The 26,188-nt window shown below is 35.6% G+C and overlaps 1 protein-coding gene and 2 non-coding genes across 5 annotated transcripts in view; all 3 read right to left on the bottom strand.

The window, feature by feature from the left end:
- Window positions 1-26,188, bottom strand: part of C6H14orf39 (chromosome 6 C14orf39 homolog) — a 44,149-nt gene that overhangs the window by 5,764 nt on the left and 12,197 nt on the right. For all 3 annotated transcript variants that reach the window (XM_066341740.1, XM_066341742.1, XM_066341741.1), the window contains exons 6-16: window positions 24,037-24,224; window positions 23,900-23,942; window positions 21,564-21,684; window positions 20,518-20,609; window positions 18,323-18,453; window positions 16,847-16,923; window positions 13,951-14,045; window positions 13,805-13,863; window positions 10,799-10,860; window positions 8,656-8,831; window positions 5,411-5,543 (exon numbers count right to left, since the gene is read on the bottom strand). In XM_066341740.1, coding sequence (XP_066197837.1) covers window positions 5,411-5,543; window positions 8,656-8,831; window positions 10,799-10,860; window positions 13,805-13,863; window positions 13,951-14,045; window positions 16,847-16,923; window positions 18,323-18,453; window positions 20,518-20,609; window positions 21,564-21,684; window positions 23,900-23,942; window positions 24,037-24,224 — 1,177 coding nt within the window. The remainder of the gene's footprint in view (window positions 1-5,410; window positions 5,544-8,655; window positions 8,832-10,798; window positions 10,861-13,804; window positions 13,864-13,950; window positions 14,046-16,846; window positions 16,924-18,322; window positions 18,454-20,517; window positions 20,610-21,563; window positions 21,685-23,899; window positions 23,943-24,036; window positions 24,225-26,188) is intronic.
- On the bottom strand, window positions 17,915-17,990 carry TRNAD-GUC (transfer RNA aspartic acid (anticodon GUC)). The gene has a single exon. It is a non-coding gene; the product is annotated as a tRNA-Asp (tRNA).
- Window positions 25,106-25,212, bottom strand: LOC136377819 (U6 spliceosomal RNA). Its single transcript, XR_010746445.1, has one exon. It is a non-coding gene; the product is annotated as a U6 spliceosomal RNA (small nuclear RNA).

Here is a 26,188-nt window from a genome sequence, read left to right as displayed (position 1 = left end):
TGGGCAACCATCTTTGATGGATGACGATGTTGTTAAGACCATGTTGGAGCAAGATCCTTTTCTGACAACATCAGAGATCTCAGAAAGGCTTAAATCAGCTCAGCAAACCATTTCAGATCATATTCAAAAGATAGGATTGGTGTGGAAATATTCAAGATGGGTGCCACATGAATTAAGTCAGAAGAATTTGTATTTTGTTTTATTCCAAAAACGGACAGAACTTTCCGGTAGACCTTTTATTAGTAGGCAACATATATATTTACTAAGAAAGTTCCTATTTTGGAATATTAATGTAATCTAAAATTCTAATCAACTTTTGCCTTATTCTGAAGGCTTTTTTTACAAATTAGGTTCTTGGTATTGTTTTCCTGCCTGTAAAAGTAATAGAAAGTATGACAGCTTCATGTCACTTCAGATCAAGTTTTTCATTTTAAAAGATAAAATGATGGTAACCTAGTTTTCTCGGTTTCTTTAAATTTTACTTTTTTAAGACTTTATTCATTTGAGAGAGACAGAGAGAGAAGAGAGGGGAGGAACAGGAAGCATCAAATCCCATATGTGCCCTGACCAGGCAAGCCCGGGGTTTCAAACCAGTGACCTCAGTGTTCCAGGTTAATGTTTCATCCACTGCGCCACCACAGGTTGGGCCTTCTGTTCTTTTTTATCTTAATATTGCATTATGAGCATTTTTAATGTAATTATTCTTCCAAAACCTGATTCTTTTTATGACATTTTAATATTGCTCCATATTGACATACTATACAGATTCAATTATTCTTTTGTTTTGAATATTTACATTGTTTCTATTTCTTTTTCAAATATAAAGCACACCTGAATACTATTATGCATAGATTTACATTTCTTGACAATTAATAAGAAAAGCTGTTTTTCCCAGAGATTTTATAAATCATTTGAATTTCTTTTTCAGTGAATTTTTCACTATATGGACTTTGTACATATATCTGTTGGGCCAGCAATTTATCTCATTTGCACATATAAGCTCTTTATATATTAAACATGTTAATTCCTCATCATATTATTGGAAATATTTACATGATCATTTTGCCTTTAAATTTTTTAATATATAAAATTTGTATATAACCAAACCCAAACATTTAAAATTTTCTTTTGGTTCTTCTTCCATTGTTTTTGTGCTTAGGAAATCTTTCCTCCTCTTAAGATCTGGTAAATATTCACCTATATTTCCTCTGAAATATATTATGGGTAAAAAGTTTATTTAATGCATCTATAACTTCTATTGTTGTACAGTGTAAGATAAGTGTCCAATTTATCCCTACTGTTTTGTGATCCCATATTTATCACATTCTAAATTTGTTTAAAGATTATCTAGCTCATACTATTGATCAATCTATCAATCCTTGTACCATTATCATACAATTTTGATTGTTCTAGGTTTATGAGATGTTTTATTATGTAGAATGTGAAATTACATGTTTTTTTCTTACTATTAATGTCAAGAAGATCTGTAATGTTATTTGCTCTTTCATTCCTAAGGTAATTTTATCTTTTTCTCAGTCTAGTAAGGAGTTGATAACTTTTGTTAAAAATTTTCAGAGCCGCCTGACGAGGCGGTAGAGCAGTGGATAGAATGTCGGACTGGGACACAGACGATCCAGATTTGAAACTCCGAGGTTGCCAACTTGAGAGCAGGCTCATCTGGCTTGAGCAAGGCTCACCAGCTTGATCGTGGAGTCACTGGCTTAAGCATGGGATCATAGACATGACCCCATGGTTGCTGGCTTGAGCCCAAGGTTGCTAGCTTGAAGCCCAAAGTTGGGGGCTTGAGCCCAAGGTGGCTGGCTTGAGCAAGGGGTCACTCACTCTGCTGTAGACCCTGGGTCAAGACACATATAAGAAAGCAGTCAATGAACAACTAAGGTGCCACAACGAAGTATTGATGCTTCTCATCTCTCTCCCTTCCTGTCTGTTCCTATCTGTCCCTCTCTGTCACACACACACACACACAAAATTTTCAAAGAGCCAATTTGGCTTTGCTAATAATTTTCTGTTTTCTTTCATTGATTTTCTTATTTTTTCATTTTACTTACTTTGGGTTTATTTTTTATTTTTTTCTAGCTTTTCAAGGTGGAACCTTAGGTCACTAATTTTAGGCCTCTCTTCTTTTCTATTAATTATTTAAATTATTAATCATTTAAAGTTAACATTTTGCTCTGGTTTTGGCAGCATCCCACCATTTTTGATACACTGAATATTTATAGTCATTTATTTCAAATTTTTTCTAAATTCTCATGATTTCTTCTTTGATCCCAAACCTTAATATTTAGAATTTTCCTAATTTCTTGGTATTAATTTCTAATTAAATTTTATTGTGGCATGAGCATATACTCTGTATGATTTCAGTCCTTTTAAATGTATTAAGACTTATTTAATGTCCCAGATTATGATGTTTTGATGCACCATTACCACGTAAAAATAATATATATGCAATCAAGGGGGTCAGTGGTATTATTTAGATTTTATCAAATATATTTATCGACTGTTGTCTAATTCTATAAATTGCTAAAAAGGGTGTTAAAAAATCTCCAAGTTTGTGTTTTTATCTATTTCTCCCTTAATTCTTCAGTTTTTGTTCTGTCTTTTGAGCATATACACATTCGTCACTGTTATATCTTCCTTAAGAATTGACCCTGTTATCCTTACAAAATGCTTCTTTATCTCTGTCAATATCTTTGTCTTGAGGACTACAAAATGCCCCTCTTCCCCTGTCAATATTGTCTTGAAGACTACCTAAAATATTGATAATAGTATAAGCAATTGTGACCACTTATGCTTATAGTTTTCATTATGTATCTTTTTCTATCCATTTACTTTAGATCTGTCTTTGTCTTTATATTTAAAGTATTATCTTGTAGATACCTTTTAGTTGAGTCATGATTTTTATCCACTCTTACAATTTCTGCCTTTTAATGGGTATGTGTATGTGCCCATTTATATTGAATGTAATTATTTTAAAATTTCATATTTTCGTCAAACATTTTACTACTACTTGTTTTCTGTTTGTTCCCTATATATCTTGTTGTGCTGTTCTTCTCTGCTTTCTTTTGGGTCAAATGTTTTCTGAAAATTCAATTTTAATTTATTGCCAATCTTATTTTTTGAGCATTTTTTATTACTCTTGACCAGGAAACTTAGTAATTATTTGCCAATCTTGTTCCCCAACTTCACCACTACAAAATCAAAACAAAAAATTAAAGGTAAGTCAGCTTCCCAGGACTTCAATTAGAATTTGTTTACAGTTATAAGTTATTTTGGGAAAAATTATGTATTTACAATATTTTCTTCCTATACAGGTATTTCATATCTTTTGAAATACTCAATTATTTGTCAATATTTTTCTTTATCCAAATGTATATATTTCCTGCTTAGGTTACATCCATGTATTTGCATTTATGTTGCCATCGTAATGAGAACTAACTAGCTGTAGTCTATCTTCTCATGGCCAGTACACACCTTCCAGGAATTGTCTGTTTTTGAAAGCATTTAGGTAAAAAATTGAGATAAAAGTTGAAGACATAAAATACTAGGAAATGTATAATACTGTATCAACAATCAATAGATTTATAATTTCAACATTTCTTTTAGATTTTGTTTATTCATTTTAGAGAGGAGAGAGAGAGAGAGAGACAGAAAGAGAGAGAAGGGGAAGGAACAGGAAGCATCAACTCCCATATGTGCCTTGACCAGGCAAGCCCAGGGTTTTGAACCAGTGACCTCAGCATACCAGGTCGACGCTTTATCCGCTGAGCCACCACAGGTTATGCAATTTCAACAATTTAATATAATGTGGTAGGAATAAAATATTCTAATCCATATATAATTGGCTGTGACTAACTTAAATAAGCGATAGCAATACTTATATTACATTACATTGCTACTTATAGCATTATTAAGTAGTTAGAAGTTTTCTATGTGTTTTATATACATAAAGCCATTTAATATTCACCAACCCTGTGATAACAATTATTATTTTCATTTTATAGATAAAAACAGAGTTACATACCCAAAATTGTACATCCAGTATACACCCAAGTAGTCTAGCTTCAGAGTCTAGTCTTAACCATTTCGCTATTTCTACTAATCAAATAAAGTATTCTGGCTCTGGCTTGTTGGCTCAGTGGTAGAAAGTAAGCCCAGTGTGTGGAAGTCCCAGGTTTGATTCCTGGTCAGAGCACACAGGAGGAGCACCATCTGCTTTTCCACCCCTTCCTCAGCTCCTTCTCTCTTTCTCTCTCTCTTCCCCTCCCATAGCCTTGGTTCAAACGCATCAGCCTGCGTGCTGAGGATGGTTCTATGGAGCCTCTGCCTCAGGTACTAAAAATAGCTCAGTTGCGAGCAGGACCTCAGATGGGCCGAGCATTGGCTCCAGGCAGGGGTTGCCAGGTGGATCCTGGTCGGGCACATGCGGGAATCTGTCTCCCTATCTTTCCTCCTCTCACTTGGAAAAAAAGAAAAAAAAAGAAATAAAATATTCTTAATTGCTAAATACAGAGATTTCTATCATGATTTCTATCACTGTAACACTGAACAGGAGAATCACTATTAGATGGAAATTCTTTAAGACTTTTAAAATAAAGCAATGATAATGTTGCTGTATATACACATGTAGATAAAAAGAACAACTAATAACCTGGAGTCTTTACACTGATAATATGGAAAATTTGTTTAGAAGTTAAATATATAAATTATAAAGCCAAATTAATTTTTAAACTACCTTTAACTGCAATTCACATCATTTCTACCCTGAGATTCATTTCTATAAACAGATGTCAATTTGGGGCACCTAAAGTTGAAAACAAAAAGATAATGGATGGCTTTGGTCAGTTGGTTCAGCAGTAGAGAATCACCCTGGCAGGTAGAAGTCCTGGGTTGGATTCCTGGTTAGGGCACACAGGAGAGGTGACCATCTGCTTCTCTTCTTCACCCCCTGTACCTTCTCTCTCTCTTCTCCTCCTGCAGCCATGGCTCAATTGATTTGAGCATGTCGGCCCCAAGCACTGAGGATGGCTCTATGGAGCCTCTGCCTCAGGTGATAAAAATAGCTCAGTTGTAAGCAGCCCCAGATGGGCAGAGCATCAGCTCCAGAAAGGGGCTGCCAGGTGGATCCTGGATAGGGTACATGCGGGAGTCTCTCTGTATCTCCCCTACTCTCACTTAAAAAACAAAAACAAAAACAAAAAAAAACAAAAAAAGATAATAGGTGAGAAATGAAGAAAAAAAAAGATAATAGGTGAACTTTGCTATATTGTCAATACTCAGAATCTTTTTAAAAAAATGCTTCTGCCCCAGGATAGTCTGGTACTAAAGCATTAAAATTACCTGAAGTTAAAGTGTACAATTTTTTAGAAATAAAACTCGTTTCTCATATTACCTGGTCTGATGAAACTTCTGAATCAAATAGAGAAGAATCAAATAAATTCAATCCAGGTGATCTAGAAGTATAACTCATAAGAAAAGAACCCCCAGGAGATTCCTTTTCAGTTTGATCTTCAGGCACTCTATTTCTATTACAGAGAAATAAGAAACCACCAAAATGTTAAAAATGTATTATTAAATGTTGAAAACTGGCAAGCACCACAAGAAATGGCATAGAGCAGTGATTCTTCAACCTTTTCATTTCATAGCACACATAAATTACTAAAATTCTGCAGCATACCAAAAATTCTATTATCTTTTGCTGATCTGACCAAAAACAATGGTATAACTGATTCATTCACACCAGTTGGCTACTGTCATTTTTTTTTCTTTGACAATCTAAGGGAAAAGAGGTCAGTGCCCCTGACTAAATGGTCAGTTACTGCATGGTTTAAAAATTCTTGGGGACACCAGTTGCAAATTGCTGGCACAGAAGAAAGAAATGACACAGTAGCGAAAGAGAGGAAGTAGCTATTAAAGTGACAAACCTATAAAAAAAGGTCATTTTAGGTGGAAAATAATGTTAAATAAAGTAGAGCAATGATTATGAAATGGTAATTAAGTCCTACTGAGAATATACTGTTAGGTTCTAGTCTAGGTATTTTCTTTTTAATTTTATTTAGACAATTGACTTTAACAGGGTGACACTGATCAATACTTTCCATCACCTTCTATTTGTCCCTCTTTAGGTCCTTCCTCCCCCCCCCCATGTTCTCTTCCCCCTGGTAACCACTTTCACATTTACCTATATCCATAAGTCTCAGTTCTATATCCACCTATGTGTGAAATCATATAGTTCTTAGCTTTTTCCGATTTACTTGTTTCAGAAGAGGATTTTTTTTTTTTAAGCAAGAGAGAGGAGGGGCAGAGAAGGCAGAGAGATGAGAGGCTTCAACTCGTAGTTGTGGCACTTAGTTGTTCATTTATTGCTTCTCACATGTGCCTTAACCAGGAGGCTCCAACCAAGCCAGTGAACACTTGCTCAAGCCAGTGACCCTGGGCTCAAGCCAACAACTATGGGACCCCATACTCAAACCAGTAAGCCTGTGCTCAAGCCAGATGAGCCTATGCTCAAGCCAGCAACCTTGGGGTTTTGAACGTGGGACCTCAGCATCCCAGGTCGACGCTCTATCCACTGTGCACGACCAGTCAGGCCAGACAAGGATTTTTATGCACAGAAAGGTTAAACAGGATGTAAGTGCCAGAGCTAGGATTTGAATGCAGCAATACAAATTTAAAGTCCAGACTCTTAATCCTGATTCTATAGGTTTTGTTTAGTCTTTTTCTTTTTTTTCTTAAGTGAGAAGCCAGGAGGCAGAGAGACAGACTGCTGCATGTGCCCTGACTGGGATCCACCTGGGAAGCACCCTATGGGGCAATGCTCTGATCATCTGGAGCCTTTGTTCTGTTGCTCGGCAACTGAGCTACTTTAGCACCTGAGATGAGGCCATGGAGACATCCTCAGTGCCCAGAGCCAGCTTGCTTCAACAGAGCCATGACTGTGGGAAGAGAAGAGAGAGATAGATAGAGAGAGAAGGCTGAGGGGGAAGAGGGAGAAACTTCTCCTGTGTCCCCTGACCAGGAATCGAATCCGGGACATCCACACTTCAGGCCAACACTCTACCACTGAGCCAACCGGCCAGGGCCTAGGTCTTGTTTAAGTCTTAAGAAGAAGCCAGTCATTACAGATTGTTGCATATGGAAGTTAAACATAAAATGATTTGGGAAAAATAATTAGACAATACATAACACAGTGGTTAAAAGCATGGATTCTGGAGGCAAAACTGGGTATGAATCTCAACTCTAACACTAATGAGTTGTACCATTTGTAATTGTTTTTTCATCGATAAGAATAAGTACTTAAATCTCATGAAGTTGTGAATCTTAAATGAGAAATATTTACAAATTCTTATAGTGCTATTGTTTATTAAGTATGATAGAAGTCTCAAGATAACTTCTATAACTACCTCCATAACCATTAATGAGTCACTGAACTTTAGATGAGTTTTCTCATCATAAAAAGAGGTTTTAGCATATATTGCCATATCCTTTCAGCCTTCCTGGGTTGATTATGCATTCAACATTTTGAACATGCTATGGTTTTTTTTTTGTTGTTTTAATATTCAGTGAGAGGAGGGGAGGCAGAGACAGACTCCTGCATGTGCCCTGAACAGGATCCACCTGGCAAGCCCACTAGGGGATGATGCTCTGCCCATCTAAGGCATTGCTCCATTACTCAGCAACCAAACTCTTCTTAGCACCTGAGGGGAAGGCCATAGACCCATCCTCAGCACCTTGGCCCAACTCTCTCCAGTCAAGCCATGACTGCAGGGGAAGGGGGAGAAGGAGAGGGAGATGGAGAGAGAGAAGAGGGGGAGGGGTGGAGAAGCTGATGGGCACCATCTCCTGTGTGCCCTGACTGGGAATCAAACCTGGGACATCCACACGCTAGGCTGATGCTCTACCACTAAGCAAACCGGCCAGGGCCTGAACATGCTATGGTTGAGTCGACAGCATTATATTCATATATATAAAACTCTAATTAGCAATTAAAAGCAATAGAACATGCGTGAGAGATTCCTGATTAAGTGAAATCTGTTTCCATATGTTTTAGAGAAATCTCAGGGTTCAGTTAAGGAAGGATGTGAACTGAACAAAAAGGTCAAAATGGAGCATTACTTTCTTGGCTGCAAATTACAAATCTGTGGTTTCCAAAATTAACCATTTTAGAGATATTTATGTCTATTGAAGTTTTAACAGAAAAGCAATTCTTGCTTTAGACACTACAATGTAAGGAAAAATGAGTGCTGGAACATTATTCAATGACGTTCACAATCTATCACATGGGATAGTAGCTTTTTAGCTTGGCATTTAAAATTTTTCCATAGGCTTTCTTATTCTTTGGAAAATCTTAAATATATAAACTATTCTACCAGATAAGTACTCAGGATATATGCTTGATGTGGCGAGGAAAATGGGGAAGAGGATATAAAACAAGAATGGCAGAATGTTATAATTGATTAATTGTTCAAACAGGGTGAGAGGTACATGGGTTTATTATACTAGTGTATACTAGTGTTTATCTCTTGTATATAAATAGGATATTCCATAATAAAAACTTTTTAAAGGTACTACACATTTTATTACTCTTATCAATTATTTATATAACTCAGTATGTAGATTCTTTAATTATATTCTTACCTTTCTAATGAGGGGGGGGTTTTAAGGAACAGTGATTTCTCCAAAGAGTCAGGTGTTTTCACAGCTTCCGAAATTCTTAAAAATGAAGGCATTTCAGGAGTTCGTGAAAGATTCTCAACCCTTTCTTTTACTTCATCATTATCTACTGCCTTCCCAAAATGTTCTCCATATGTAACCTGCAAAGTCAAAATAACAAACACTATAAAAATGAATCTTATTGCATTAATAAACTTACATATTTAAAAATGTGTGAGGTGGAAAAATATCATGTTAATATGTGATATTATTTCTTAGGCTAAATAAGTAAATTATGAATAGTTGGTGAAAGTGACACCAAAAGATAGCTGTCCAAAAATCAGAAAAAGCTTTTAATTTTCCAATTTTTCTTCCCAGTTCCACCTCTCCTACTCCTACCTGAGAAAGTAAATGATAACCAGAAAAAAAAATGGTTAGGAATGATTTTTCTTTTAAAATTTCCATATCATACTCTGGGTCACAAATTGTATGATACCTCCTTGAAAGGGAGAAGCAATTTATTTCTAAGCAATCTTGCTCTCATTGGTTATGTTCTTTGCATTCTTTTTTTTTTTCCTTATAAATTCATCATACTGTTTTCTTGGCCAAGACTAAGAACTTGAAGGACTAGTTTTCATTTACATCATTTTGTATGTTAGCAATGTGATTTCTAAAATACCTTTGCTATACCAAATCCCATTACAGAAATAATTTGGGTTATCCCATCAAAAAAATTCAAATGTGCTTTTTACCTATATTTCTTTTTTTTTTTTTTTTTTGTATTTTTCTGAAGCTGGAAACGGGGAGAGACAGACAGACTCCCGCATGCGCCCGACCAGGATCCACCCGGCACGCCCACCAGGGGCAACGCTCTGCCCACCAGGGGGCGATGCTCTGCCGCGACCAGAGCCACTCGAGCACCTGGGGCAGAGGCCAAGGAGCCATCCCCAGTGCCCGGGCCATCTTTGCTCCAATGGAGCCTTGGCTGCGGGAGGGGAAGAGAGAGACAGAGAGGAAGGAGGGGGGGTGGAGAAGCAAATGGGCACTTCTCCTATGTGCCCTGGCCGGGAATCGAACCCGGGTCCCCCGCACGCCAGGCCGATGCTCTACCACTGAGCCAACCGGCCAGGGCCCCTATATTTCTTTATAGCAAAATACTACTATGTTGTTTCTTGGGGGGGTATATTCTTTTCTTATTTTTTAATTATGTATTGGCTTCTGGTTTACAGCTTAGTGGTTAAACAATCACATACTTTACAGTGTTCTTCACAATATTTCCAGTACCCCAAATGGCACCATACCGTTATCGCAACATACTTACTTTCCCATAACTATTTTGTTAACTACCAATTTATTTCTCGTTTTAAATTCTAGGATGGTGAAGTTAGTATACACTGTCCACATTAAAAAATAATCTGAAGATATTTTTGCAGTAACCACTAATCTTAAATTGCCTTGGTAAATCATTCAATCTTAACAAACAAAATTGTTTTCTTCAGTTATGATTTAGTTGTGGTATCAATATATGTAGTTAATTATTAATGACAACTCTTTCTGTATATTTTTCCTTTTCTTTTTACTTTTTTATCCAGTGAGAGGAGAGGAGGCAGACAGACAGATTCCCACATTTGCCCTGACAGGAATACACGTGGCAAGCTCCCTATGGGGTGATACTCTGCCCATCTGGGACCATGCTTGCAACTGAGCTATTCTTAGAGCCCAAGGCAGACGCACTGGAGTCATCCTCAGCATCTGGGGCCAACCTGCTCCAATTGAGCCATGGCTGCAGGAGGGGAAGAGAGGAAGAGAGAGAGAGAGAGAGAGAAGCGAGAGGGGGAGGGGTGGAGAAGCAGATAAGCCTTTCTCCTGTGTGCCCTGACTGAAAATCAAACCCGGGACCATCCGCATGCTGGGCCGACACTCTATCCACTGAGCCAACTGGTCAGGGCCTGTGTATTTTCATGTAAAATTTTTGTAGCTTAAGTTTTTAATCTAAAACTCCTGTAAGAAATAGATTCCATAATACCACAACAACTTGATTACTAAATTAATCTTCATTATACTAAATCAGAATATTTAAAATTATAATGTTTTGCTGAGAAACTGAGAAACCAAACATTTGACTTACTTGTGAAGCACATTTTGATTCTTTCAATTCTCTTACTGTCCCTTTATCTCCACACTCAGCATCTGTTTGTTATATAAAAACAAACTATTTTTTCTCTTTACAATTTAATTATAAATAAAACATGTTAGTCAGACCATTTGAAATAGCCAATATTTAACTGTTTTTGACCCACAAAAATGTCAATTTCATATAATACAACCCAACCCATAAAGATAAGAGAATAAGACCTAGATGAACAGTTTAATAGACAAAATTATAAAGAGAACACATGTACCCATCACCCAGGTAAGAAACAGAATTATAAGTACTCCTATAGGACTTACTTTCCTCAAATCCTCCTCTTTGGATGTAACGACTTTCCTGACTTCTGTAATAATCATTTCCTTGATTTGTTTTATATGTATATATCATTTAAGCAATATAGTTTACTTTTCCTGTTTTAAAGAGTTACATGATAACAATAATAATATATATACTCTTTATCTTGCCTTGTTTAGTATATGCTTGTGAGATTCATGTGTATTGTTACACAGACATAGTTTGCTTACTTTTAGTGATGTAAAATTTTCCATTGTCCAAACACAACACAATATATCTATCTGTTTACCTGCAAATGGGCATTTGAGGTGTTTCTGCTTTGAGGCTATTACAAAAAATGATATTACAAACACTCTTTAACATATATACTTGCATGTATGTACTTGTATTTCTCCAGGTATATACCTAAGAATGAAATTACAAGGTATAGGATCTGTGTGTCTTCTATTTTATCAGGTGTTAAACTATTTTCAAAGTTTAGTTTCCAAACCAGCAATTTTTGTTGTGGCAAATGACCATACTGAGATACCCTAGAAAATCACCAAATTTCACCAGACAAAATTATTAGCTCCAATTATAATTTAGGTGTGGTCTCAATATATGGTCACTTATAAATGGCAGTTCCTTCCAATAGTTATGATAGTTCCTATTGCCCTACATTCTCATCAACACTTAGTATTCTATCAGAATTTCTAATAATTTTGCTAACTTGGTGAATGTGTAATGATACCTCATTGTGGTTTTATTTTTGTTTCCTGATTCGCTGAACAACTTTTCAGATTTACTGCCACAAAAATTTCTCTATTTGAAGTGCCTATTTGTGTATTTTGTACATATTTCTAACTGAATTGTCTTTCTCTTCTTGGTTTGTAGAAGTTCTTTATCCATGGTCTGAAACTAATCTTTTGACAGTTCTAAATTATCTTGCCTTCCATTCTTTTTATAGTGGCCTTTAACATTTTTTTTTTAATTTGAGAGAGAGAAAAACATCAATTCGTTGTTCCACTTATTTATGCATCTATTGGTTGAGCTGTGTATGTGCTCAGACCACGGATCAAATTGGTGACTTAGTTTCCATTCTTTTTATGTACCTGTTAATAAACAGAAATTCTGAATCTTAATATAGTCAAATTTATCTATCTTTCTTTCATGATTGGGCTTTTTAATTCTATTTTTTTTAAAGTGAGAGGAGGGGAGATAGTGAGACAGACTCCCACATGCTCCCTGACCAGGATCCACCCAGCAACCACCGTCTGGGGCCACACTTACAACTGAGCTATTTTTAGCACCTGGGGCCAGGCTTAATTTTTATTTAATATTAATCCTTTCCTATCTTTAATAGTTTTCTATTTTATTATCTGAAAGCTTTATAGTTTTGCCTATTGTATTTAAGTCACAACTATTAGTTTTACCATTTTACTTTTATTATATTAACCATATTAACTTCTTCAAATAATATGCTTGTAAATTATTGAACACTGTCTTTTTTACTTCTAAGATAACTAAATGCCTTCCTGGGTATGCAGCTTCACAATATCTGCTCAGTGTGCATTTCTCCACATAAGTGTATTAGCAATGTATTGTTTCTAGAGATTAGCCATTCCTTTCTTGTCTAATACTTTGTCAGCTCGGCGTATATAGAGGATCACCTGTGCAGATAGATATATTTCTTTATTCCAAAAGAAAGCAGGAAGAATATCCACTGCATAAAATATGAATATTATATTGGTTGAATCCTATATTGAGAGTGGGAGAAATGGTATATTATATGACCATTCTGACAATGCATATTTACAGAATTTTTATACTGCCAGAATGAGCCATTTTTGAAACTTCAAAATTAAAGTCAGTAATCCACATGCTATAGATATGAACAGGTGAACATTTTTATATAAAACTTTTATATAACCTATGAGTAGAATAGTTATTATTAAATACTGGGTTACCAAAATATGTGTATATGTGTGTATGATATATTAAATATATGTACGCTTACATGTATGCATATATGTATATACACACACAAATAGAGACAGAATCAGTATTTTCAAGGCTGTATCAAAGTTAGAACAACTAGTTGTTTTTAGGATAAAAAACTCATACATATATATCCTGTGACCTTCCTATGATTTTTTTCAATGATCATAATGTAAGATAGTTAGAAGATTTATATAAAAGAATATAGTAGCATTATTTTAATAGCAAAAAATTGGAAACAAAATATTAAAAATGAGAATCATTAAATAAATTATAACATATCCATACAATTATATATACACAATCATTACTAATAAATTCTACTAAATGGCATGAAAATTATCCTCAACACTCGTATATCAAGTAGGAAAAGGACGTAAAATGATATACATAGCATGCTTCAAATTTGCCAGAAAAATGTAAAAACAAAAATACACACACATAGGAAAAAAGTAAAAACTATACACCAGTATAGAGTTGGTTAAGTCTGGGTAGTGGTATTTTTGTATCTTTTATGTTTTTCTTTGTTTCCCAAATTTTCTACAATGAAATGTATTTGTTTTATATTTAAAGAAACATGTATTTAAAAAACAGGCATGCATGGTCAGCTAATCAACAATGCAAACAATCTAAATAATTTATTAAAGTAGTATAAAAACTTGATATAATTTGTTACTCCCAGTTCTTAGGAAAAACCCAAAAAGCAAATACCTGAATCTCCTTTTTCAACCCATGGATGGAATGGTACCTGTTTCTGTGGGGTTAACAATCTAAAATACAATAAATATAATTTTTATATTATTTGCTGAGTTGATAAATTTCAGAAATTAAAGCATTTTGTTATTTTTAAAAGTTACCTGAACTGTATAAAATTCTGTGAACTTTTAATAGCCTGTGAACTAGTAATATTTGAACATTCTGAATGGTAATTCATAGCAGAGTCATTAAATGCCTGAGGAAAAGAAGTTAAGCATTAGAATTGGCTATATAAAACAAAAATTTTTGGCTTGCCATCAATACTCAGAGTTCTCAAGAGCATTGTCACCATCATTATCATTAACAACTACAAATAATAACTAAAACCGCTACATATAAAACATTAAATGAAATACTGAGAAACAAAAAAGATTTAACCCTAAAGGAATTTGATGTTTTTGACAAGGATAGTAACTATGCATGGTTGTATTTCTACATTTAAGGTAAACTTTTCAATATTTTATCCCATACTCATGGCTAATCAAATAAATCTTTTACCATTGATTACCTGATTTCTATGTCTCCTTAACCTCTACCACCTTTCAAATTGAACATAGGAAAACCACTGCTTTAAACTACCCTGTTTCCCTGAAAATAAGACATCTCCCAAAAATAAGACCTAGTGCAATTTTTTTCAAGCTTACAAATATAAATATAAGGCCTCCCCTGAAAATAGACCTAGCGTGTCTTTAGGAGCAAAAATTAATATAAGACACTGTCTTATCTTTGGGGAAACAGGGTAGATTGTTGTACATGGAAATAGAGTCACAAGAAATTCTCGATGGAATTCAGAGTTTGGCTGGTTATGCTGATGTTTGTGATGACATGACTACAGAATATTAATAAATGTTGATTTTTGTCCAACAATAAACGTGAATTCTTGTTCATGGAAAAATAAGACATCCCCTGAAAATAGACCTAGCGCATCTTTAGGAGCAAAAATTAATATAAGACATTGTCTTATTTTCAGGAAAACATGGTATATACATGTTTGCATATGCCTCCTAGTACAGGTATTTGTACAAGTATCTTAAGTATGATATTTGTTTACAGTAAATGCCAAGAAGTGACACTACTGAGTATGTGCATTTTTATTTTTAATTAGTACTGTGAATCAGTCCTCCAAAGTAGTCATACCAAATTATACTCCCATTAGTATCACTGACCACACTAACAGCAAATTATTTTCTTTTAATTTTCCCATTGATTTGAGAGAGAAGAAGTGTCAACTCATTTTACTTAGTTGTTCCAATTAGTGTGTACTCATTGACTGCTTCTTGTACCTGCCCTGACAGGGATCAGACTTGTGACCTCAGGCCTGACCTGTGGTGGCGCAATGGATAAAGCGTCGACCTGGAACGCTGAGGTCGCCAGTTCAAAACCCTGGGCTTGCCTGGTCAAGGCACATATGGGAGTTGATGCTTCCTGCTCCTCCCTTCACCTTCTCTCCCTCTCACTCTCTCTCCTCTCTAAAAAATTAATAAAAGAAAAATTAAAGAAAAAAAGATTTTAAACTTGTGACCTCAGCCTGCTGGGAGGACGCTTTACCCATTGAGCCACCAGGCCAGGGCCAGCAAATGTTTTGATGTCTGAAAACTGAAAGGTGAAAACAGGTATCTCACTGGTTTAATCTGCATTTTCCTGTACTAATGAGAGCATCATCTTGTTATGTTTAGTGACCCTTTATCTTTCCTTTTCTGTAAACTACCTTATCTTTGGCCCATTTTTATTAATTTTTAAGAATTATTATGTGTTTCTTTACATATTATACATTCTGGATATCAATCCCCTGCCCATTCTACCACTGTCTTTTAACTTTGTTAGTATCTTTTGTCATAGAGAAGTTTTTTATTTTGAGGTAGTCTACTAATAAGTTTGTCTTTTCTTATTCCACAGTTATAATCACTGCATTTTCATGATGTTTTAAAGTGTCCGGGAATGATGAAAATGTTTTGGAATTAGACAGTGGTGATGGTTACACTACCTTGTGAATATACTAAAAACCATAATCATACTCTTTAAAATGGTGAATTTTAGCCCTGGCCCGTAGGCTCAGTGGATAGAGCATGGCCTGGTGTGTGGACATCCTAGGTTTGATCTCCAGTCAGGACACACATGAGAAGCGACTATATGCTTCTTTCCCCCTCCCTCTCCTCTTATCACAGCCAGTGGCTTGATTGGTTTGAGCGTCAGACCTGGGTACGGAGAATAACTCAGTTTGTTTGAGCATCAGCCCCAGATGAGGAGGTTGCCAGGTGGATCCTGGTCAGGACACATGTGGGAATCTGTCTCTCTATCCCCGCCCCCACACACTTAAAAAAATGGTGAATTTTATGATATGTGAATTATCTCAATAACAAAAGTAAATAAATAAACATTATAAACATTTTGATATCAGTCAGTATGAGTCTTCCTACCTTTCTGGGTTGTATGCTCTTTGTTTTTCATGGGAACCAAGAACCACCCGAGTATCATCTCTCTCTAACCCAACCTCCTATATTCACTGCTTCTACTTGGAGATAGCCATCTCGTTGTTGCCTGTCCAAAGGCAGGATTATGAGATGAACAGATGTTAACTAAACTAATGTCCACTAAAGTAACCCAATAAATTACCCTATTCAGTGCTCTCAGACCTAAAACTTCTACAACAGTATTCTTCTATGCCAGTCCTAAACCACAGTTTCCCTCTTCAATTCAATCCTGTTTACTATCTTCAAAATATCTCAAAGTTTTTGGTCTACTGGGTGTAGGGCTTACTATGTTTAAATATCTTTTCTGCTATTTTTAGGAGTACATGAGAAGGCTACAGTATATGCTCATGCTGCATACTAAGTTGTTTTAGGCCCTAATGTTGTACTAATGGCCAATTTAATATATTATATATATATATACAGACAGACACACACACCACACACAGAGCATGTCCTAAATACAATACATTCATTATCTCATTTAATGCAAGGAAATACTTAATTTATACTATTTAAAACAACCTACCTGTATATTGTTTTCTTTTTGTTTGGAGTCAACATTGGCAAGCTTTGACTGCTTAACAGAACTATCTTCTTTTTTATCTAAGATATTAAATTGTACAAATCAATTCCAGGGATAGAATCAAATACCATACCCAACATTTAACCTAAGCTTGTAATTTAAAAAATCAAGTCACATGGCCCTGGCTGGTTAGCTCAGTGGTGGAGCGTCGGCCTGGCGTGCAGGAGTCCCGGGTTCGATTCCCAGCCAGGGCACACAGGAGAAGCGCCCTCTGCTTCTCCACCCCTCCCCCTCTCCTTCCTCTCTGTCTCTCTCTTCCCCTCCCGCAGCCAAGGCTCCATTGGAGCAAAGATGGCCTGGGCACTGAGGATGGCTCTGTGGCCTCTGCCTCAGGTGCTAGAATGGCTCTGGATGCAACAGAGCGACGCCCCAGAGGGGCAGAGCATCGCCCCTTGGTGGGCATGCTGGGTGGATCCTGGTTGGGCGCATGCGGGAGTCTGTCTGCCTCCCCGTTTCCAGCTTCGGAAAAATGCAAAAAAAAGAAAAAAAGAAGAAGAAAAAAAAACACTACATCTTTATAATGGGGAACCAAAGACAGAGTTGCAATATTAATGACCCGGGGCAAAAACAGCAATGTAGTCAATCTGATACAATATAGTTAATCTAATCTGCAGATTATTAAATGAATCATGATTCAAATATCCCAGAGACTAAGTTATAAATATCATTAACACAAATCTGCTACCCACTTTTTTCTTTTTTTTGTATTTTTCTGAAGCTGGAAAAGGGGCGAGACAGTCAGACAGACTCCCACATGCGCCCGACCGGGATCCACCCGGCACGCCCACCAGGGGCTACGCTCTGCCCACCAGGGGGCGATGCTCTGCCCCTCCGGGGCATCGCTCTGTTGCGACCAGAGCCACTCTAGCGCCTGGGGCAGAGGCCAAGAACCCATCCCCAGCGCCCGGGCCATCTTTGCTCCAATGGAGCCTTGGCTGCGGGAGGGGAAGAGAGAGACAGAGAGGAAGGAGAGGGGGAGAGGTGAAGAAGCAGATTGGTGCTTCTCCTGTGTGCCCTGGCCGGGAATCGAACCCAGGACTTCTGCACGACAGGCCGATGCTCTACCACTGAGCCAACCGGCCAGGGCCTGCTACCCACTTTTAATCATATATATTGATAATGTAACTTCTCAAATGAAAAATATATAATTATTCATCCTCCTTTGATAGCCATGCAACTAGATCACAACACTTATTAAAATTTGAGTGATTTCTCTTTCAAAGAAAAAAGTTAAGTATAAAAGGCATATCTTGTTTGCTCTCAGAAAATCAATCAAAGTGGTACTTTTCTGAGTCTGTAGGTCCCTAGTATTGTTTGTTCTTGGTTACACCAAATGATGACTAAAATTGCTTCTCTCCATATCTTTTTCTAGGTATTTGAAAAGAAAACTAAGTTTCTGAAGGTAAACAGATACTGTACCTATAAGTCTTGGTTCTGAAGATAGAATATTTATTGGTATGACTAATTTCTGAGATTTGCTTGAAAGAAATAATTGACTTTTCTGAGAGGATTTATTCAATATAAGTACATGTTCATCTTTTTCAAAATTTCTAAGGAGAAGAATAAATTACATTAAATATTAGTGAAATAAGAAATTAACGTATATTGAAAGAAGACTTGACTTTTGGTGGTGAACACACAATACACTATATAGATATGTACTATAGAATTGTATACCAGAAACCTATATAATTTTATTAACCAGTTATCCCAATAAATTCAATAAAAAATTTAAGACAATAACATATATTAAAGTGAGAGGAGGTATTTAGATACTATATAATTAAAACTCCGTATTTCACACACAAAAAAACTGAGTTCTAGATAATTTAACAGATCTACCTAATATTACTGATTTACTTACTAGCATCACAGCTAAAACACGCCTTTTCTGATTAAGTCCAGTGCTCTTCTCAGTATGTACCACACTTCATATTTAAAACATAATCATATTTAAAGACTTTTTAAACATGACAAAAATATTTTAAACTAAAACTTTATCTACAACTAGGATTTCAGAATACTTCAAACTTTAAAAAAAATTATTTTGAAACAATTTAGCATAAATATAGAAACTATTAAAGCAATAGGACATAGATAAGTCTTATAAGTTATTTACTAAAAGAATTTAACTCAGTTTTTCTGAAGTTAAGGAATAATTTTAATTAAGTGATTAAGTAATTTAAATAATTATATTATTTGATAACTATCAAAATTTATATTAAGTAAAAAATGACTAAATAGCTACATAAGTTCCTCTCAATATAGAAAATTTTTATGATATTAAAAATTTGGCCCTGGCGGGGTTGCTCAGTGGATAGAGTGTGGCCTGGCTTGTGGACATCTCAGGTTTGATCCCCAATCAAGGCACACATGAGAAATGACCATCTGCTTCTCTTCCCCTCTCTCTTCCCCTTTTTTCTCTCTTCCCTTCTCACAGCCGGTGGCTCAGTTGGTTTGAGCATTGGCCTTTGGGTGCTGAGGATAGTTCAGTTGGTCCAAGCATCAGCCTCAGGTGCTCAGGATAGCTTGGCTGATTCGAGCATCAGCCCCAGACAAGAGCTGCCAGATGGATCCCACTTGGGTTACCTGCGGAAATCTATCTCTGCTTCTCTCACTTAAAAAAAAGTTAAAAAAAATGTATTTCCCTGGCCAGATAGCTCAATTGGTTAGAGCATCATCCAGAAGCTCAGGAGTTGCTGGTTCAATCCATGATCAGGGCACATACAGGAACAGCTCGATGTTCCTATCTCTCTCTCTTCCTTCCTCTCTCGCTGAAATCAATTTAAAAAAATAATCTACAATGCAAAATTCTGTGCATTTACCTATTTTTTTCTTTTTTAAAACTTACTTTCCTAATCAATTTGGTTACAAAATTAAAACTACATGACCATAAATGTGAGACAAGGGTGTGGGAGAATCAAAGTAATAGATCCAAGAAAGTGGGATTAGGAAAATTAACTTGTATCAAAAATCAGGAAAAGAGTAATGGAGCCTGAGGAGAGGAATTTAAGAAGAATGAAAAAAAGGTATAGGCAGAAGAAAAAACTAAAAAGTTTATCAGAAACAGTAATACACCTATTTTTCCATCACACAATAATAAGACAAAATCAATCTTTTTTTTAAATGCCTCCAACACTGATATTTATTTTATCACCATTAGGATAAATGACAAGAAACACATGATGCCACAATTCAGTAGCACTTTTGGCTCATCTTCACTCTCTGTGGCAAAGGAAGATGGTCAAGCTGGTGACAGGGTGATAAAAAGGTAAGTACATTGCAGCTCCCACCATTGTTCCTACTGGTGACTCATCCTGAAAAACTGGATGAAGTACACTACTGATAGGTTACAGAACATTGAATATGCTGCTGCTACCCTATTTCTCTCTACAAATTATCCTTGGTCTTACTAAATAACAAGCAAATTTTAAAATTAGTCCATAATACTTAAAGGTATAAATTAATATTTTTCATAGGAAATTAATAAATAGCCTGCACAAAAATATGTATATAAATATTGTATAAATATTAATGGGTTGGGACAGAATATAGAATATAATTGTTAGATGCAGAATAGTCACACAAAATCACATTTTAAAGTTTACTTATACCTTTCTTTCAATTCCTTTCTTTTTTCTATATTTTTAGCTTTTTCTTCCAGAGTTTCTGAAAGATTCTTAGTTTCATAAAGTCTTGCAATTTGCTAAAAAAAAAAAATAAACCAAAACAAAATAATTACCTGAAAAACTATAAAGGAACATATACTTTATCTTAATAAGTAAAAAATTTTAATATAAAATCACAAGATTTATATTTTGGTAGTATTAGATACTGTTCAGTGAAAGTTATTAAAACAAAGTAAAATTAACAATAATGAATTCTACTCCTTTCACTTTTTCTTAAAACTCCATTAGGAAGCCTAGATTTCAATGAACTTCTACCTTCTTTTTCAAAAAACAACAGTCAGAAACAAAGTAGACATTGATTCCCTACATTGAGACACAATTACCATATACTTCAAAGAAAGTCAAGTTCACTTTTTTAACATTACTAAAATTATATTACTGCTATCTGGAACCTCATATGTATCAATCACAAATATGCCACCTTTAATACAATTTTCAGAAAAGTTAGAAAATTAGCTATTAAAATTTTCTCAAAATTTGGAAAATTTTGGACTTTAATGGGTTCTCATACCTGTCAAGGAAAGGCACATTTCAACAGATGACTCTAAAAATGTATTCAAGAAAATATCATATACCATCAATCTTAAAGGCTACATTAGTTCTAGCATAGCTCTATAAAAACTCTATATCATAAATTTTTAAGATTTTTTTAAACCGTTTACTTTCTTTTTCTTTTTGTAGAACATTTGTAGCTCTTTCAATGCCTTTAAATTCCTATTATTCTTATATCTTTTTCTTTTATCACCATCTTCCTCAACCCCCAAAGAAAGTTAAACCAGTCCTCAAAATCCAGAGCTGGATATACTCAATACCTGCATTTGGCTCCAAAGGCAATCTGAGGCAAACAAATTATCACAAGCCTTTGTACACATTTAGGCTCTTCAGGAATAGCTCTTCTAAGACTGTCAAGTAACATACCATTACACTTATATATTAATACGTATAATAGAAACATTTAACAAAATATATACCTGGTTTAAATAATCAATTTCTATTTCCACTTCATTTACTTCTTTCTTCAATTCACATAAAATTTTGGAAAAATTGTTGACGTGTCTAAGAATATCTTGTGTTTTACATCTCAAATTAACCCTTATATGTTAAGGAACTATGTCATGCAAACAAATTTTAATTTATAATATATGTACTATATCAGAAATAATTAGTATTATATAACATTATTTATACATATGTTCCACATAAGCAATAACCAATACAATAACAATATCTGAAAACAGAAGAATAATAAAACACCTAACAAACTAACACATAATTTATTGTTTAGTTGTTTTTTTAAGTGAGAGGAGGGGAGATAGTGAGAGACTCGTGCATATGCCTGTATGGGGATCCACCTGGCAACCCCTGTTTGGGGCTGATTCTGGAATCAACCGAGCTATCCTCAGTGCCCGGGTGGATGCTCAAGCCACTGACTGCAGGAGGGAAAAAGAGTGAGAGAAGGTGGAGAGGGAGGAGGTGAGAAGCAGATGGTCACTTCTCTTGTGTGCCCTGATGGGGAATCCAACCCAGGATGTCCACATGCAGGGCTGACACTCTATCCACTAAGCAAACCAGCCAGGGCCAATTTATTGTTTATCTATGTTATACACTGAACTTAAAAAATAACATTTCATCCAAAATACTTGTTAAAATTTTTTTCTTCAGTTAAATATTTTTACAGGGTAGTTTTGTGTTTTTGCTTTTTTTATCCAAGTTTATCATGTCATTTGCATGACCAACAATATATATATAACTAATTCAGGTACAAATTAAACTTCTTGTGTTTGTTTCCATTATTTATTTTTTCCAAAGTCAACATTAAAAATCCACCCTTTTCTTGCTCTTTAAGGTTCATCAGTGTCCTCTGTAGAACTCAGAAGAGAGGTAGACCTTCAACCTGGGCCTTCTGCTTGAACTGAATTTATACCCAATTTCAGGTAGAGAATTTCTCAGCTGTTAATAGACATCCTGCATGGTTATTAGCTACTAAACTTCCTAAGTTGCTCTACAATCCATTTAAGAGAAGTTAAAAATAAATAGAATAGGCCCTGGCCAGTTGGCTCAGCAGCAGAGTGTCGGCCCACCCTATGGATGTCCCAGGTTCAATTTCTGGTCAGGGTGACCATCTGCTTCTCCCCCGCCCCTTCCTCCCTTCTCCTCCCACAGCCATGGCTCAGTTTGAGCAACTTGGCCCTGGGTGCTGAGGATGGCTCTATGGCCTTGCCTCAGGTGCTGAAATAGCTAGGTTGCTAAGCAGGGAAGCAGCAGCCCCAGATGGGCAGAATATCTCCCTGTAGAGGGCTTGCCAAGTGGATCCCAGTTAGGGTGCATGCAGGAGTCTGTGTCTCTGCCTCTCACTTAATAAAAAAAAAATTTTAATTTCTATAGACATATAAATCCGCTCCCTACCTCTATCATCTCTTCTTGTTTGCTATGCATTCATGCATCTTATCCCATCTTACATCCAACTCCTTAAACTCCTACTGTACCTTCTGCATCTACCAACATCTGCCCTTTCCCACTGAGAAATTAAAACACATATGAGCAGCAAATGAACAACTAAACTAAAACTCAAAAATGTGGAAAGAGAAAGCAGCAAAGGAATAAAGGGATAACTGAAAATGAAACAGAAGGAAGAACAACAGAATGCAGGGATAAAAAAGACTTAGTAAAAACAGTGGAGTTATAATCTGATTTTAAAAATAGCATGTGAAGGATTGTGAAGATTGGAAGAGGATTAAAGTTCCAAGTCATAATCAGGGGAGATCTTGACAAACCAGACTTAGACCAATTAAGAATTACTCAAGCATCTAATACAATGCCACTGTATCAGAATTATTTGCTTACATGTCTGTCTCCTCTATTAAAAGCTCTTTTGCAAGAAAGCTCTGTATCTTTTTTAATATTTCCTGGCACAGGCAGGTATACAGGGAATTTCTAAAGATGAATAAATAACTGTGGCTCACCTCCTTATCGCCTTTCATCCTAACAAGTAATAATCAACTGATTTAATTGAAATCCTCTCTTTGGTAAGACAGAGCAAGATGACTTTTTCATTGGTTTAGTTGCTAATATATGCCACATAAAGCCAGATACATATACCACTTTATTTTCATTAAAACTGCCTGCTTCTAATCACATGCATATATGAAAACTAATCCCAGATAACCTTTACAGTAAACTCTAAAATTTTTTAATTAAACAAAAAATAAATCTATGTGATTCTCACCAGGGAAACAAAATAACAATTAAAATATGGAAATAATACTTATCTAATAAAATTTCTAAGAAGAAACACTATTGTGGATACATATGTAATGTCCATTTAGTAAGTGATGGAAAGGGAGCAGGCACTGAAAAACAAAGTCATGTTTTAGACTGAGTTATTCTATTTCTTCATTATCAAGATATTGTTGTTAAAACAATATATAATAATAATGTTAATACCTAGAAATTCCATAAAAGTAGTTTCATTCATTTTCAGTTGTTTAGTACATGCTAATACTCTGTTTTGAATTTCTTCATGTTCTCTTTTCTTCTCATAATATTCACGTGACAGGGGTGTTTCTGAGTATTTTAGTTGGTATTGCTTCAAAACATCTTTATATTGACATATATAATCATGGTACATCTTTCTGTTAAAAATTTTAAAAATGATGTCATTATCAAAGAGTATATCTTTCCAAATATCACTTGTTTGCTAAATTAATCATAAAAGGCAAATCAAAAATCTACTTATCCCTGCTTCCCTCAATACTGTTTGCCCTTCAAATCTGCCTTAACTCCATCATACTTTCCAACTCTTTTTCTTCTCTACCTCAGTTATTCCCTCTTTAATCCTCCTCTTCAATTTACCTTCCACTCCCACCATTCCTATGAAACTACCCTTCCCATGGGCACCAATGATCTATTTCGTCTAACTCGGTGATCTTTAAGTTCTTGTCTCAATTGACATTGCAGAACCTGGTTCTTTCAATCATTTATTGAATTTCTGTCCTTGAATAGAGAACTGGGAGTCTCTATTCTCCCCAGCTCATCTACTTCTATAACTATACTTTTTAAATCTCCTTCAATTATCTAAGACAAAATTATTACATAAATTAATTTTCTATGTGGTATTCTTATATACTCCAAAACTGTTTTAGAAAGAAAATTTCAGCACTGTTTGCAGGAACTCCTCCATTCCAACTGAGGTAGAGGTGGTCGGTCATCTACTTAGTCACAAGCCTTGAGTAAGACAATTAATTCTTAGAAAAGGATATTAACTCTTCTTTCTCAATTGACTTTTGCTTGATCTATAGCAGGGGTCAAATACTCTCACCTATGGGCCAAATCTAACCTGCCACCTTTATTTGTATGGCCCATTACCTACGAATGGTTTTACGTTTTTAAATAATTAGAATAAATCAGAATAATATAATATTTCATGACATATTCAAGTTATATGAAATTTAAACTGTAATGTCTATCAACAAAAATTTTTGTTTTGGGTTGTTTTTTTTTGGGGGGGGGTTGTTTTTTAATGGAATTCTTCACAAATTTGCATGTCATCCTTGCTCAGGGGCTGTGCTAATCTTTCCTGTATCATTCCACTTTAAATACATGTGCTGCAGAGGCGAGCACTTCATCATTTTATTGGAACACAGTCATTCATTTTCAGTGGCTAAAGTTGCCCTTGCACAACAACAGCAAAGTTCAATAGTTACAACAGAGACTATATATAGCCCATAGAGCCTAAAATAGTTACTATCTGGCTCTTTACAAAAAGTTTACCAATCCTAATCAACATTATTGAAAATGTTCAGTACAAGTTCATCACAGAAAATATATTGGGGCTTTTTAAAAATTTTTTTTAAGTGAGAGGAGGGGAGATAAAGAGACAGACTCCCATATGTGCTCCAATGGGGAGCCACCCAGCAACTCCCATCTGGGGCTGATGCTTGAATGAGCAGAGCTATCCTCAGCATTTGAGGCCAATGTCTGGTCCAAACAAGTTATCCTCAGCACCTGAGTCCAGCACTCAAACCAATAAAGCCACTGGTGGCAAGAAGGAAAGAGGGGGAGAAGGGGGAGAGAGAAGGGAAGAGAAGAAGATGGTCTCTTCTCATGTGTGCCCTGACCAGGGATCAAACCTGGGATGTCCACATGCTGGGCTAACACTCTAACCACTAGCCAACCAGCCAGGGCCTTAAAATGATCACCTTAAAGAAATTCAATAAAATGCAAGAGAACAGAGACAACTAAACAAAATCAGAAAAGCTATGCATGAAAAAAATGAGAATTTTAATAAAGAAACTGACACCATAAAAAAACTGAACAGAAATCCTGGAGAATATAGTAACAGAACCGAAAAATTCAACAGATAGCATCAATAACAGACTTGATCATGCAAAACAAAGAATAGTAAACTCTAAATTCACTTGAAATTAGCCAATTTAGAGGAACAAAAATTTTAAAAAAATTAAAAACAATGAAAAAGCTACATTTAAATTTGGATTACTGTCAAGCAAATGTCACTACATGGGAGTCCTAGGAGAAGAGAAAGATGCAGAATCTCATTTAAAGAAATAACAGCTAAATATTTCCTAAATCTTAGGAA

This window comes from Saccopteryx leptura, chromosome 6, assembly GCF_036850995.1.
Source record: "Saccopteryx leptura isolate mSacLep1 chromosome 6, mSacLep1_pri_phased_curated, whole genome shotgun sequence".
NCBI classification, from domain to species: Eukaryota; Metazoa; Chordata; class Mammalia; order Chiroptera; family Emballonuridae; genus Saccopteryx; species Saccopteryx leptura.
This window is presented reverse-complemented; position numbering and strand designations above follow the sequence as displayed.